General features: G+C 41.1%; 1 protein-coding gene across 4 annotated transcripts in view; it reads left to right on the forward strand.

Annotated features, from left to right (window-relative positions):
* The window catches only part of SAFB (scaffold attachment factor B), a 60,339-nt gene that overhangs the window by 7,377 nt on the left and 39,017 nt on the right, over positions 1-13,945 (forward strand). For 3 of the 4 annotated variants that reach the window (XM_043466292.1, XM_043466296.1, XM_043466294.1), the window contains exons 3-7: positions 5,464-5,528; positions 5,609-5,809; positions 9,449-9,511; positions 12,297-12,324; positions 13,273-13,783. In XM_043466292.1, the coding sequence (XP_043322227.1) occupies positions 5,464-5,528; positions 5,609-5,809; positions 9,449-9,511; positions 12,297-12,324; positions 13,273-13,783 (868 nt within the window). The remainder of the gene's footprint in view (positions 1-5,463; positions 5,529-5,608; positions 5,810-9,448; positions 9,512-12,296; positions 12,325-13,272; positions 13,784-13,945) is intronic. The other variant, XM_043466295.1, reaches the window with a different exon arrangement.

The raw sequence follows: 13,945 nt of genomic DNA on the forward strand, positions 1-13,945 counted from the left end.
AATACATTTTAATAATTGGCAAAATTTTGAATAGATTCTTCACAAGAAAATATAAATAAATGGCCAATGACCACATCAAAAATTGCTTATCATTAGCTAACAAAGAAATGAAAATTAAAGTGATTTGAAATACTAGAAAACAAATGTTTAAAAGATATAGAAAAACAAACTTCCATACCTACTTCCACCTACTGCTGTAGAATATGTAAAATGATACAGCTATTTTGGGAGAAAAATTGGCACATACAAAATTAAAAATTCATCTAAAATGTTAATACAACTCATATTATTCAGCTCCTATATTATTAGCTAAAATAAATGAAAGTGTAGATCCATAAAAGAATTTGAACATGAATGTACAGTATATCTTTTTTTAAGAGACATAATTTCATGCTTAGAAATGATGCAAGAATAATACAAGAAATTCTCATAAATCCTCAACCAGATTCCCCAGATGTTGTCATTTTTACATTTGTTTTAACCTTTTCTTTCTCAACGGAGAGAGGGAGGACAGAGAGAGAGATGGAGAGAGAAAGAAAAGGATAAAACAAGTGTAATATATATCGTTTTCCTTTTCTGCTGAACTACTTGAGAATAAGTTACAAGTACGTGTGCCCCTTTGCCCCTACATTCTATAGTATTTTCTAAAGACAAGAACATTGCATAACTATATATGTAGTTATCAAAATCAAGAAATTGATATAATACTGTTTTCTAGTCTTATTTAGATTTGGTCATTTATTCCAATAATGTTCTTCATAACTCAAAAGAGAAAAAAAACTAGGGTCTTGCATTGTCTTCAGTTATCATGTCTTCTTGATGTCCTTTAATCTGCAACACTTCCCAAGACTTTGTGTTTGTGACAGTACCATTTTTTTTTTTTTTTTTTTTGAAAAGTACAGACCATCTATTTTGAAACCTATTTTTCAATTCGGGTTTTATTGGGAGGTTTTGGGGGGAGGGGTGGGTTCCTCGCATGATTAGGTTCAAATTATACACTTTTCTCAGAAATACCACTGGAAGTATGATTTTTCTGTTTCCCTCCTAGGGGCACATCCTGACAGTTTGTGCAAGTGACTTAAGGGTATTGGTTGGGTTTCTCCACAGAAAAGTTTGTAATTGTGTCTGTGGGGAGGGTACCATATTCTGTGCAGTGCAGCCAAAATTTTTTTTAAAAGAAACTATGAAGAAAAATAAATTTAGCTACTTGAAAGTTTTAAGTGTTTCTTAATAAAACATACCATAAATAGATACAATTGGGAGAAAATACTGCAATACACTAATATCTAGAAAGCATTAAATAGTCCTACAAACTAATAAAGAAAAATAGACAATCCAGTAGAGAAAGGACAGAAATGATGAATAGGCAGGTCACAGATGAAAGGAAAACAAACAAGGCCTATATTCAAAATAAATTTCCTTGAAGTGAAGCAAATAAAAGAAAGAGATAATACTTTTTGCCTATTACACTGGTAAAAATTTACATAATTCTAAATATCCCACATTGGCCAGGGGGTGAGGAAATGGGAAGTCATTGGAAATGGTAAATTAACAAAGCTGCTTTCCGGGGCAGGGGTGACTAAACTAAGGAACGCTATAGCATGAAATAAATGATGGGGCTGAATCAATGTATAGGGCAAGGCTATTTTCCAAGGCCTTTATAGAGTAACAATGTATATACAATATGATTCCATACATAACAAGTTCATTTCCATTTGAATGGTATGTGTGTAAATCCGAAAGAAAGTGGTTTCAAGGACCACCAAACTGCTATCAATGGTTACCTCTTAGAAGTACAACGGAGACAAGGGAGAATAACTTTGTCATGTACTTATGAGGGTAGATCTTTTATTAGTAAACTAAAATTTACCATGAAGTGGTATGAATCTTTTAATGAGTTCAGTTCAGTTCAATTGCTCAGTCGTGTCTGACTCTTTGCGACCCCATGGACTGCAGCACGCCAGGCCTCCCTGTCCATCATCAACTCCTGGAGTTTACTCAAACTCATGTCCATGAGTCAGTGATGCCATCCAACCATCTCATCCTCTGTCATCCCCTTCTCCTGCCTTCAATCTTTCCCAGCATCAGGATCTTTTCAAATGAGTCAGCTCTTCACATCAGGTGGCCAACGTATTGGAGTTTCAGCTTCAACATCAGTCCTTCCAATGAATATTCAGGACTGATTTCCTTTAAATGGATTGGTTGGATCCCCTTGCAGTCCAAGGGACTCTCAAGAGTCTTCTCCAACACCACAGTTCAAAAGCATCAATTCTTTGGCGCTCAGCTTTCTTTATAGTCCAACTCTAACATCCATACATGACTACTGGAAAAACCATAGCCTTGACTAGATGGACCTTTGTTGGCAAAGTAATGTCTCTGCTTTTTAATATGCTGTCTAGGTTGGTCATAACTTTTTTTCCAAGGAGTAAGCATCTTTTTATTTCATGGCTGCAGTCACCATCTGCAGTGATTTTGGAGCCCAAAAAAATAAAGTCTGCCGCTGTTTCCACTGTTTCTCCATCTATTTGCCATGAAGTGACAGGACCAGATGCCATGATCTTAGCTTTCTGAATGTTGAGCTTTAAGCAAACTTTCTCACTCTCCTCTTTCACTTTGATCAAGATGCTCTTTAGTTCTTCTTCACTTTCTGCCATAAGGGTGGTGTCATCTGCATATCTGAGGTTATTGGTATTTCTCCCAGCAGTCTTGATTCCAGCTTGTGCTTCCTCCAGCCCAGCATTTCTCACGATGTACTCTGCATATAAGTTAAATAAGCAGGGTGACAATATACAGCCTTGACGTACTCCTTTTCCTATTTGGAACCAGTCTGTTGTTCCATGTCCAGTTCTAACTGTTGCTTCCTGACCTGCATACAGATTTCTCAAAAGGCAGGTCAAGTAGTCTGGTATTCCCCATCTCTTGAAGAATTTTCCACAGTTTATTGTGATCCACACAGTCAAAGGCTTTCACATAGTTAATAAAACAGAAATAGATGTTTTCCTGGAATTCTCCTGCTTTTCTATGATCCAGCAGATGTTGGCAATTTGATCTCTGGTTCCTCTGCCTTTTTTAAAACCAGCTTGAACATCTGGAAGTTCACAGTTCACGTATTGTTGAAGCCTGACTTGGAGAATTTTGAACATTACTTTGCTAGTGTGTGAGATTAGTGCAATTGTGTGGTAGTTTGAGCATTCTTTGGCATTGCCTTTCTTAGGGATTGGAATGAAAACTGACCTTTTCCAGTCCTGTGGCCACTGCTGAGTTGTATGTATGAATGTATTTGTGTAATCAAACAAATTTTGAAAAATCACCTGCCCACATCCACCCAGCCACACAGGGTGCTGGTGGGTAATCCCAACAGAAGAGAAGGTTGTGGCTGAGAGAAGGTTATGAAGACAAAAACCATGCAGTCCTTTGGTTTGGAGATTGCAAATGTGGGAGGCCTTTTTACTCTTTGGAGGAAGAATTTGAGGGGTACCTTTTCTCTTAGTAGTACCAAAAACAGTTGCTTTAGTTTTTGCCACAGTGATATTTCTCATTCACATTAATTTCGGATTCATTGAGACACATTGTTTTTCATCTTTGGAAAGTAGGGTATCTTTCCCCAAATAGTGATTGTTTGTAAGCATCCCGATGGGGATGTGTTTTCCATATTGAAGACTGGATGTTCTTAGGACTGCACATTCTCTTGACATTGCTTGTTAGGGCATTTCTTACCTGGGAGAATTCTCCCCTGGAAGGGATTCAGGCTGCAGTGTACCTGTGCGTCCTGCTTATAGTGAGATCTGGATCTGCCTGATGAAAACCTGCTGCCTTCTTGTGAAAGGGAGAAAGACAGTAGAAAGGGTGGCAAGTTTCTGGTAGTCTGCTTAGATTTTTTCCTACTAACTCACTGGAACTGGGCAAAAGCCAATGTGCGTAATCTAGAATGGTACGAGTCTGTGGAAATCTTGGTGTATCTTCCTAGCATATTTATAAAGACCACTGGGTTGAGTTCCAGATATTTTTGAAAGTTTAAGGTGCGTTTTGCCATAGGAATATTATACAGTGGTACTGAGATTCCCAGCCAGCTACCAAGACTATTTGTACATAATGTATTGTATGCTAGTATTAGTGTCACAATTCTCTGTGTTCCTAAATAAAATATTTCTGAAAACATGAGTGAAATATAGAATATGGAAAAATCAAGTACATATAGTATAAGCAAATTCTCAAGTCTAAATTATGGTATAAATGATTAGGGTTGAGCTTTTTCACTCCCCCCCCACACACATTTTACACATTCTATGTACATTTATAAGATTAATCATTAAATATAGGTGGATTAATGTCTAGTTCTTTTATATTACTTGAAAAATACTTAATGACCTTAAAAAATTGATCTTCACTTTGGGGGAAAATGATGATATCTCCATATAATGCTATGAAGGAATATATAAACCTGTTCACAAAATACTAAATGCAAAGATTATAAAATGGCAGTACCATTTTCAAAACCAGCGTATATGTCCGTACGTAGCACAATATGGGAGGATATCCATACCCCACTGTATGACAGCTCCATGGCTCACTCTAGATGGTAAATTCTGAAAGGCGTTTACTTTCTTTTTGTTTTTCTGTGTTTTCCTTATTTGTAATTGTCTCTGGGAAAACACATTTCACATTCCTTAACTAAAAACAGCACTTTGTTGGTTTTTTTGTTTGTTTGTTTTGATTTTTGTGTGTTTTTTGTTTGTTTTGGTTTTGTTTGTTTTTTGCCATGCAGTTTGTGGGATCTTAGTTCCCTGACCAGGTTTTGAACCTGAGCCATAGGCAGTGAAAGCACAGAATGCTAACCACTGGAGTGCCGGGGAATTCCCCACAGCAGCATGTTTATATGAGATACTATGCTCCCCATAACCAAAGCCATTTAACAAGAAGGGCAGGCCTGGAAAAGGTCTGGTTGCCTCCACCTTATTAAGAATCCATTTCCAGCTCCTCAAACTTCCAGTTGATAAGAGCAGAACCACTTCTGAGCTCCAGAAGTGCCAGCTCCAGTGCCAGCTCTGATATTTTGGCCACCTGATGCACTGAGCTGACTCATTGGAAATGATTGATTTGGGAAAAATTGAGGTCAAGAGGAAAAGAGGATGGCAGAGGATGAGATGGTTAGATAGCATCACTGACTCAGTGGATGTGTTTGAACAAACTCCAGGAGATAGTGAAGGATGGGGGAGATTGGCGTGCTGTAGTCCATGGGGTGCCAAAGAGTCAGATACGACTTAGCAACTGAACAACAACAACAACTTCTACTAGGGGGTAGATTGGCCCTACCATTCCTGGATTACTGTGTTTCTAAATGGAGAAGTGCCATGGGTGTTTTAGGTTGTTATCTTTCTTCAGTGCTTAAGGCGTATAAAAATGAAAGTTGTCACTTCTGGAAAATGCACATCATTGATCTCATGCCATAAATTATTCCTTCAGGCCGCAAGCCAGAAGAAGAGAGTTTGGAAGATAATGGGCTAGAGGAAAATTCTGGGGATGGACAGGTATGTGAACCTCGTCACTGATCAGCTCCATGTATGGACCAGTGACCATCATCTGATGCTTGTATTTTTCTTTGTCACAGGAGGATGTTGAGACCAGTTTGGAGAACTTACAGGTCATCGACATGATGGATATCAGTGTGTTGGATGAAGCAGAGATTGATAATGGGAGCATTGCAGACTGTGTGGAAGATGACGATAACCTCCAGGAGTCCCTGTCTGACAGTAGAGAGCTAGTAGAAGAGGAGATGCAAGAGCTTCCGGAGCAACTTCAAGAACATGCTGTAGGTACCTTGGCAGGGTCTCGAGGATGTATCCTAGATGTAATAATTCCTCAAATAGCCTAACAAATGATAAGCTTTATATTTGGAATTATGTTCTTTTAATGCCATTTCAGTACATGTTTGACTCATCCATTCACATGTAAAAAATTAGATGAGTTTGAAAAGCACACTTTGCTTCATTGAAAATGGTGTCTTGTGAGGAGTAATTGTATCTGCTCTCCATTTGAATAGCATTAAGCATCTTGAGGACACTAGTCTAGCCTTCTTATTATAGGAGATTGCTCTGTGGTGTGACAACTGTGATTCCTTGAAAATACCAAAGCAGCTTGAAAGTTAGTTTTTTGCTGTCATCTCCTGCTAAGTCACCTCAGTCATGTCCGACTCTGTGTGAGCCCACGGACGGCAGCCCACCAGGCTCCCCCGTCCCTGGGATTCTCCAGGCAAGAACACTGAAGTGGGTTGCCATTTCCTCCTCCAATGCATGAAAGTGAAAACTGAAAGTGAAGTTGCTCAGTCGTGTCCGACTCTTAGCGACCCCATGGTCTGCAGCCTACCAGGCCCCTCCGTCCATGGGATTTTCCAGGGTGGAAAATTTCCAGTACTGGAGTGGGGTGCCATTGCCTTCTCTGGTACTCTCCTAGTCAATCTTTAATGCTAACTTTGACCTTGTTTTTATTTTTTATTTTTTTACTTTATTTTTTTTTCATTTATTTTTATTAATTGGATGCTAATTACTTTACAATATTGTAGTGGGTTTTGTCATACATTGACATGAATCAGCCATGGATTTACATGTATTCCCCATCCCGATCCCCCCTCCTACCTCCCTCTCTACCCAATCCCTCTGAGTCTTCCCAGTGCACCAGGCCTGAGCACTTGTCTCATGCATCCAACCTGGGCTGGTGATCTGTTTCACTATAGATAATATACATGTTTCGATGCTGTTCTCTTGAAACATCCCACCCTAGCCTTTTCCCACAGAGTCCAAAACTCTGTTCTGTACATCTGTGTCTCTTTTTCTGTTTTGCATATAGGGTTATCATTACCATCTTTCTAAATTCCATATATATGTGTTAGTATACTGTAATAGTCTTTATCTTTCTGGCTTACTTCACTCTGTATAATAGGCTTCAGTTTCATCCATCTCATTAGAACTGATTCAAATGAATTCTTTTTAATGGCTGAGTAATATTCCATGGTGTATATGTACCACAGCTTCCTTATCCATTCGTCTGCTGATGGGCATCTAGGTTGCTTCCATGTCCTGGCTATTATAAACAGTGCTGTGATGAACATTGGGGTGCACGTGTAACTTTGACCTTGTTTTTAAATGCTTAGCTTTTTGTGTGTTAGGAAGGAATCCAGGGTATGATGCAATTGTGGTGAATATTATTTATTGAAGTCTGTCTGCCAGGAAACATTAATCATTATTTCCTTTCATCCTTTTAACCACAGTTTGATATATATATATAGATGCTATTATACCCATTTTCCAGTTGGGGAAATCAGCGAGTAAAAGGGTAAAAAAAAAATCTCCAGGCAGCACAAAGCTCATATGAGAATAAGAATGAAGGCCAGGGTAATTCCAGAGTTCATATACAACTCATACACCACATTGTGTCAGTCCTGTTAATTTAGTGGATTATGTTATTTCCGTGAGGATGAATATTTCTCAGATAGACAGAAAAGGCAATGAAAAATAGAAACCAGGAGACTTCTTTGTAGGAATTTCTAGGGGTTGGTCCTAGGTGGCACCTCATTTTCATAGCCTCCAGAGTTCTTTTACGGAACGTCTCCTGAGTGCTATGGGAGGAAGAAGACCATGTGCTCTGCCAGTCCATCCATCCACATATGAGATTCCTTGAAATGTGTTTGCATTTCTTTTGGAACTGATCCTCAGTACCCTTCACAGTAGCAGGTTGTCATCTTTGAATGGCTGTGCCAGGGGTTGGGGGGTGGTGGGGGTGGTGGTGGCGGGGGTTATTTGGACACAGATAGGGTATGCAGTTGTTTATCTTTTGATCAGTCTGTCACTAGCTTCCTAAGAAGGAACACCAAAAACATGAGACTGTGAAACCCTTCCTTAGTGGCTGCTTCTTTAAGGCTGTTTCATTCCCTGTGATTAGAAGATAATATATTCAGTAACAAAAGCCTGAAAACTCCTAAATGTCTGTCAGTAAAGGTTAAATAACTATGGTTTAGTGGAACCAGTTGTTTAAGCAGTAACAGCATTGACTAGAGGTTGGTCACTTAACTTGCTCTGTGACCTTGGATAATTCACTTAACCTCTCTGAGCCTCATTTGCAAAAATAGATTTGAGGAAGTCTAAGTAGATGAATGTTTATTGCTAACTTGAAGCAGAAGTCATCAAGCTGGCCAAAGAGTTTTTGGAACACAGCCACACTTATTTGTGACAATTGTCTGTGGCTGACTTCTGAGAACAATCACAGAGTAGGGTAGTTATGACAGACTGTCTGGCTTACAAAGCCTAAAATATTTACTATCTGGCCCTTGACCTCAGTTTAGAGCAGTGCCTAGTGTATAGCAAACACAGTAGGGTTCTTGCTACTAAGACTTTTATTATGACTTCAGTAATACAGTGACTACTCCTGTATACCATATCAGTGAACTAAGCTTCTTTGTGTGAACTAAAATGATAATCTCCAAGATGGATGCAAAAGTAAGGTAGGAACCAGGATAATGTGCTGTTAATTAGGTAGACAGAAGAAGGGGAGATGGTCTTTGACACGAGTGTGTGCCCATGCTCTTAGGAGCATGCATAGAATGTCCTGAGATGATTGTGTCAGGGGAAGGAAGGAGTGGTGCAAGGTTGTAGTCATGTAAAGGTAATAACAGTACATGCTGATAAAATATTTGAAAAATATCCTTCCCCCAAAAAATAAACTAACATTCTGGACTTGATAGCAAACAGTCTAATTTATTGGGCCACACAACAATGATTTTATGACCCCCCCTTTCTGTGTTGAGGAATCCCTTGCCTCACTGGACAGAGCCCAGCTCTAAGAATAGAAACTCGGCATACCAGTGATTCTTCCCCTGCAGGTAGGGCAGTGATGGGTCACCTGGGCTTTGCCAATCCTGTGCTTCTGTCCCCACATTCAGTTTGAAAGTTGATGATGCTAGGAGGGGGTGTCCCAGAGATGCCATTCCCACGCAGGCCATAGCCGCCCCAGAGGCAGCAGTCCCAGTGGTGGAGGCATCCAGGCTTCAGGAAGTCATGTTGGCCATGAAGTCTAAGAATCCCCTCTGCAACATGATTCTAGACATTGTTCCTGGAAGACAGCCCCAACCCTGGTGTTCTGGTCTACTGGGAGAACGTATATACTACCCAGCTGTACTTTTTTGCTTGACTTACACTATTGTTCTTTGTTTGATTTGTGTTTTGAGAACCCTCACTGATACCATTTAAGTGAGTCTCCTAGACTGTCTGCAGGTATATGTTTATGTACAACATTTCTCCAGTTGAGGTGGAGTCACAATGTAATGCTGTTTTGATTCGTGCTGTTTAGAATGTCACCTTATGTGACTTTTCACGGCTGTAACTTTTCATTGTATGGATGTACTGTTACATTACCTTATTATTAATGTCATGAGTTTTGTTCTCCATTTGTTTTACAGGTAGAGGACAAAGAAAGTATAAACAATTTAGACACTTTATCACCTGACTTCACTGTATTACAGGTAAATTGTATGTCTCAATAATTTTAGAATCAAAGGTTAGACTACAGTTTTTGGAGACTACTTCCGATATCATGTGGCAGTCCCAACTAAAAGTCACCGGAAGGTCTGTTTCCTTTTTTGGCCTCCGTAGAGGGGGCTTTGGTTTCATCTTTCCCCGAATAGAATGTGTTAGTGAAAAGGGCTTGTCTCGGCTCCCCCACCAGAACTGTGGATCCCTGCAACTAAGACCCAGGCCATTTGGGAGACTCTTGTTAATATGATGGCTAGGAGGACAGCCTGTGGGATCTGTCCTGGAGGGCCTCCTCTGCAGCAGAAATACTCAGGTGAGAAATGAGATGCAAGGGGGAGCAACCCCTCCCCAGGAGAGATGACTTGGGCTCAGATGAGGGTGCAGGAGGGTGAGGAAGGCCCAACACTGACATCACAGCTGGGAAAGGTGGATTCTCAGGGTTTCTGGTTCTCCATTTGGAAACTTCTCAGAAAGTACATAGATTTCTCTTGATGACTATAGCATCTTGGCTGTTTGACTGCCACCTATGTAAAAGTTAAATGTTAGATGAGAACAAATGAGATGTGCACTGACTTTCAGGTGTAGTTTGCATAAATGTGGATCTTGAGTTTCCTTTTACTTTTCCTGTCATCCTTTGAAGGTATAAACTTGGAATAAACCTGAGTATCTGATTTTCAGGAGAAAGTTTTGTGAGGAAATGAAAATACAGTCAGCTTATTCCAGTCCTTGTTTTTTGTTTAAATAACGTCACCTGTGCTGATTAATTGGAAACTATCTTTCAGACAAGATCTTCGTTCACTTCTGCCAGGCAGGGGCTGGGTGTGTTATCAGTGACCCAGAAGCCAGCCTCCAGGAGGGTGTAAATACCAAGGAATCTTGGTGAAACCCAGCTGAGGTCTCTCCAGAGTTTATGTCTCCTCAGCTGAAGAGACACAACCTGTTCCTGACTCAGAAAGGAAAGGAGGAGTGGGGCCTGTCATCTTCTTGAGTGTCTCCTCAGTTCAGAGACTCCTGTGTATATTGTCTGGTCAGGACAGTACACATAGCCCCTCTCAGAGACAATGAGAATGTATACATTTCTGTCTAGGGAAAGTTAAGAGAACCATTCTGCCTAAAATGGTTGGTTCCTTCAGTGTAGAATCTTTAATTCCCAGCATGAAATGAAAAAAAAAATTGATTACAAATGAAACTGTCAATGAAAATGACCTGTTTCCTAGGGCTCCCAAGAATGGCAGGTCAGTGCCCAGTGGACTGTGCAAACCATTCATGTGCATATAACTTACACACTGAGCACTTACACATCTGAGCTGTCTCAGATGCATGAGGAGAGAGGCTGGTTGCCATCCTCCCTGTGTAAACAGAACGATCCTTAGAGACCTAACTGATACAGACACAATTCTCACACTCATTGCTCAGATCTTGGCTCTGCTGTGTGTCCTTGAGCGAATTTGTCAACCACAGTGTGCCTGTCTCCTAATCTGGGAAAAGAAGGATGATACTAATAGAACCATCCTGCTAGGGCTGTGTCAGATGATTGGTTAATATATGTGTATGTAAGATAGAATTTCTGCCTGAAACCTAGACAGTGCTTAGCAATGTGTGCTAGAGTTCCAGAATATTGTCACTTGTGCAGAGGGAATGTAGGTTCTAGGAACCACATTCCACACTGAGAGAAAATCCCTTCCTATAGTTGGGCAGTCTCTCTGTGAGGAGGTGGTCCATGCACTAAATGCTGAGGCATGTGTAGGACTTGGCCTGCTTTGGAAAGAGGTGCAGATGAGCCTCTTTAGCAGGGAGGTTGGAATAGGGGTAGTAAAACCAAACTGTGTTGTTGGTGAGGAGTAGCGATGGTGTGTGGAGAAGGCAATGACACCCCACTCCAGTACTCTTGCCTGGAAAATCCCATGGATGGCGGAACCTGGTAGGCTGCGGTCCATGGGGTCGCTAAGAGTCAGACACAACTGAGCCACTTCACTTTCACTTTTCACTTTCACACATTGGAGAAGGAAATGGCAACCCACTCCAGTGTTCTTGCCTGGAGAATCCCAGGGATGGGGGAGCCTGGTGGGCTGCCATCTATGGGATCACATGGAGTCAGACATGACTGAAGTGACTTAGCAGCAGCAATGGGGGCTCCTAGGGGTTGTTGAGGAATTGAAGCTGGCCTGGTTGGTGGGTGGGTGGTTGGAAGAGATAAGGAGGCATGTGTTATACTGTAGGGCTTTGATTGACCAAGTGGGCGGGGACAGTAAGACCACTGTGCAAAGTAAGAACAGGGGTCAAGCCACCCGTGCCTTCTTTCCCTCCATCTTTTGAGTTTTTGGAAACTAATGCTATGTTAACTATGTGCAAAACAATTTCCTGATATGTGTTAGGCATTCTTTTAGAAACTCAATGTAGAAAAATGAAAGCACTGTTCTCCAGGCATATAAGACAATTTAGAAGGACAGACAGCAAGTGACAGGTTCATCACCATTAAACATGATACGGTTGCCACGCGCTGGGAGATGCAGAAACAGACGAGTGTAATGATGGACAGCAGTCCCCCTGGGATCAACCTGGGACGTGGGGCTTGGGACTAAGGTGGATTAAGTGGGGTGGCAGCTCTCCAGCAGGCTCTTGCCTGGTAAAATCAGGCTTCTCCACCTGTTGCATTTGTGAGACTCCTTGTCTGTGTTTTTAAAAATTCCCTTCTTAGTTACTACACTTTGGGGTGTGAATAAATTCTAGGTTTCATCCATCTGGCACAATTTTATTTTATGTTTTTTGTTGCAGGAAATCGAAGAGCCATCCATGGAGCCAGGTACTGTTAAATGAAAAACTTGGCATCAGGGTTTGGAGTCATTCTAATTTTCTTCCTTCTCTAATTTGGAATCTTTAATTTTAAAAAGTTACCTTACTCTAGTATACATTGTTTTAAAGGTTTACAATCCAGAACATACCAGGATCATAGAGATTGGAAACCCAGCCATATCACCAGATCTGTGAAAGTGGCTGATTTCTCATTTTGTAAAGCATATTGGTGAGATGAGACTATCTCATGCCTTTTTAAATGAACATAGCACTTAAACAGATGTAAGAGAGTTTGGTTGCCTCTCAAAAGCCAATACCTCTGTACCCCACAAAGCAGATCTTGTGATATGGGGCAGTGTGTTAATTTTGTGGTTTTTAATTCAGGCAGTGCAGGCAGTGGTAGGGAGACACCTTTTAAAACATTGAGACATAACTGGATTCCAGAAGAAGAAAAGGTTTCTTCATAAGAATTCCAAACAAATACTATTCACTTTCTGGACTACAAATATCTCAGAGCACCGATGGAAGAGATTCTGGTTTTCATGTCGGACTGTTCTGTTAAAAGAAATTCAAAGAAATTTGGAAATTGAGCTCTGTTCAGTGAATGGTGATACACTTGAGTTAAGCAACTTGGACTTTGGAAGCTAAATTTGGAAGAGTCATATATACACGCCGACAGAATGAAGACTGTCAAGAATCAGCCAGAAGGTGTTGGGGGTTAAATAAATCTCTGGGATGCTTTTCTCTTCCATGTAGCATAGAGGCTTACTCTAGCAGTCGGTCGGAGTGCAGGTAGTGTAACCAGTGTTAAGTTTGTGTACCCGCTGGTTTTCCAATCTCTGTGTAGCTAGCAGTTCTCTTCGTGTTAGTGTGGCCGCCGTGCCAGTTCCGCATTTGTGATTGCTTTATTTCCCTGGTAATTAAACCTTGTGCCATTCTATTCCTGTTAAATCCGTAGAAAATGAGAAAATACTCGACATTTTGGGGGAAACTTGTAAATCTGAGCCAGTAAAAGAAGAAGGTTCCGAGCTGGAGCAGCCATTTGCACAGGAAACAAGTAGCGTGGGGCCAGACAGAAAACTTGCGGAGGAAGAGGACCTTTTTGACAGCGCCCATCCGGAGGAGGGTGATTTAGATTTGGCCAACGAGTCAACAGCACACGCTCAGTCGAGCAAGGCAGACACCCTGTTAGCGGTAGTGAAAAGGGAGCCCGTGGAGCAGACAGGCGATGACGAGAGGACGGACTGTGAGCCTGTAGGGCTAGAGAAGCCAATTGAGCAGAGTAGTAAAGCCTCAGAGCACACGGAAGCCTGTAGCGAGGAGGCCGCGGAAGCGCCCCCGGAAGCCTCGAGCCCGGACCCTGGGGATAGCAAAGAAGACGTGAAGAAGTTTGCTTTTGAAGCTTGTAATGAAGTCCCTCCGGCTCCTAAAGAGTCCTCAGCCAGTGAGGGCGCTGATCAGAAAATGAGGTTTGTTTTTTCTCAGTTTTAGACCAGACGCTATCTCCTTTTCATTGGTCGTTTAATGACACACATGAGCTGTTTTTCTGCAATTGGCCAGCCAGACTGATGCAATTGTAGTTTATCTCTAAAGAATGTTTGATTTCTCTTTGTTTATTTTAAGCTGATTAC

This window comes from Cervus canadensis, chromosome 4, assembly GCF_019320065.1.
Source record: "Cervus canadensis isolate Bull #8, Minnesota chromosome 4, ASM1932006v1, whole genome shotgun sequence".
Lineage (NCBI taxonomy): Eukaryota > Metazoa > Chordata > Mammalia > Artiodactyla > Cervidae > Cervus > Cervus canadensis.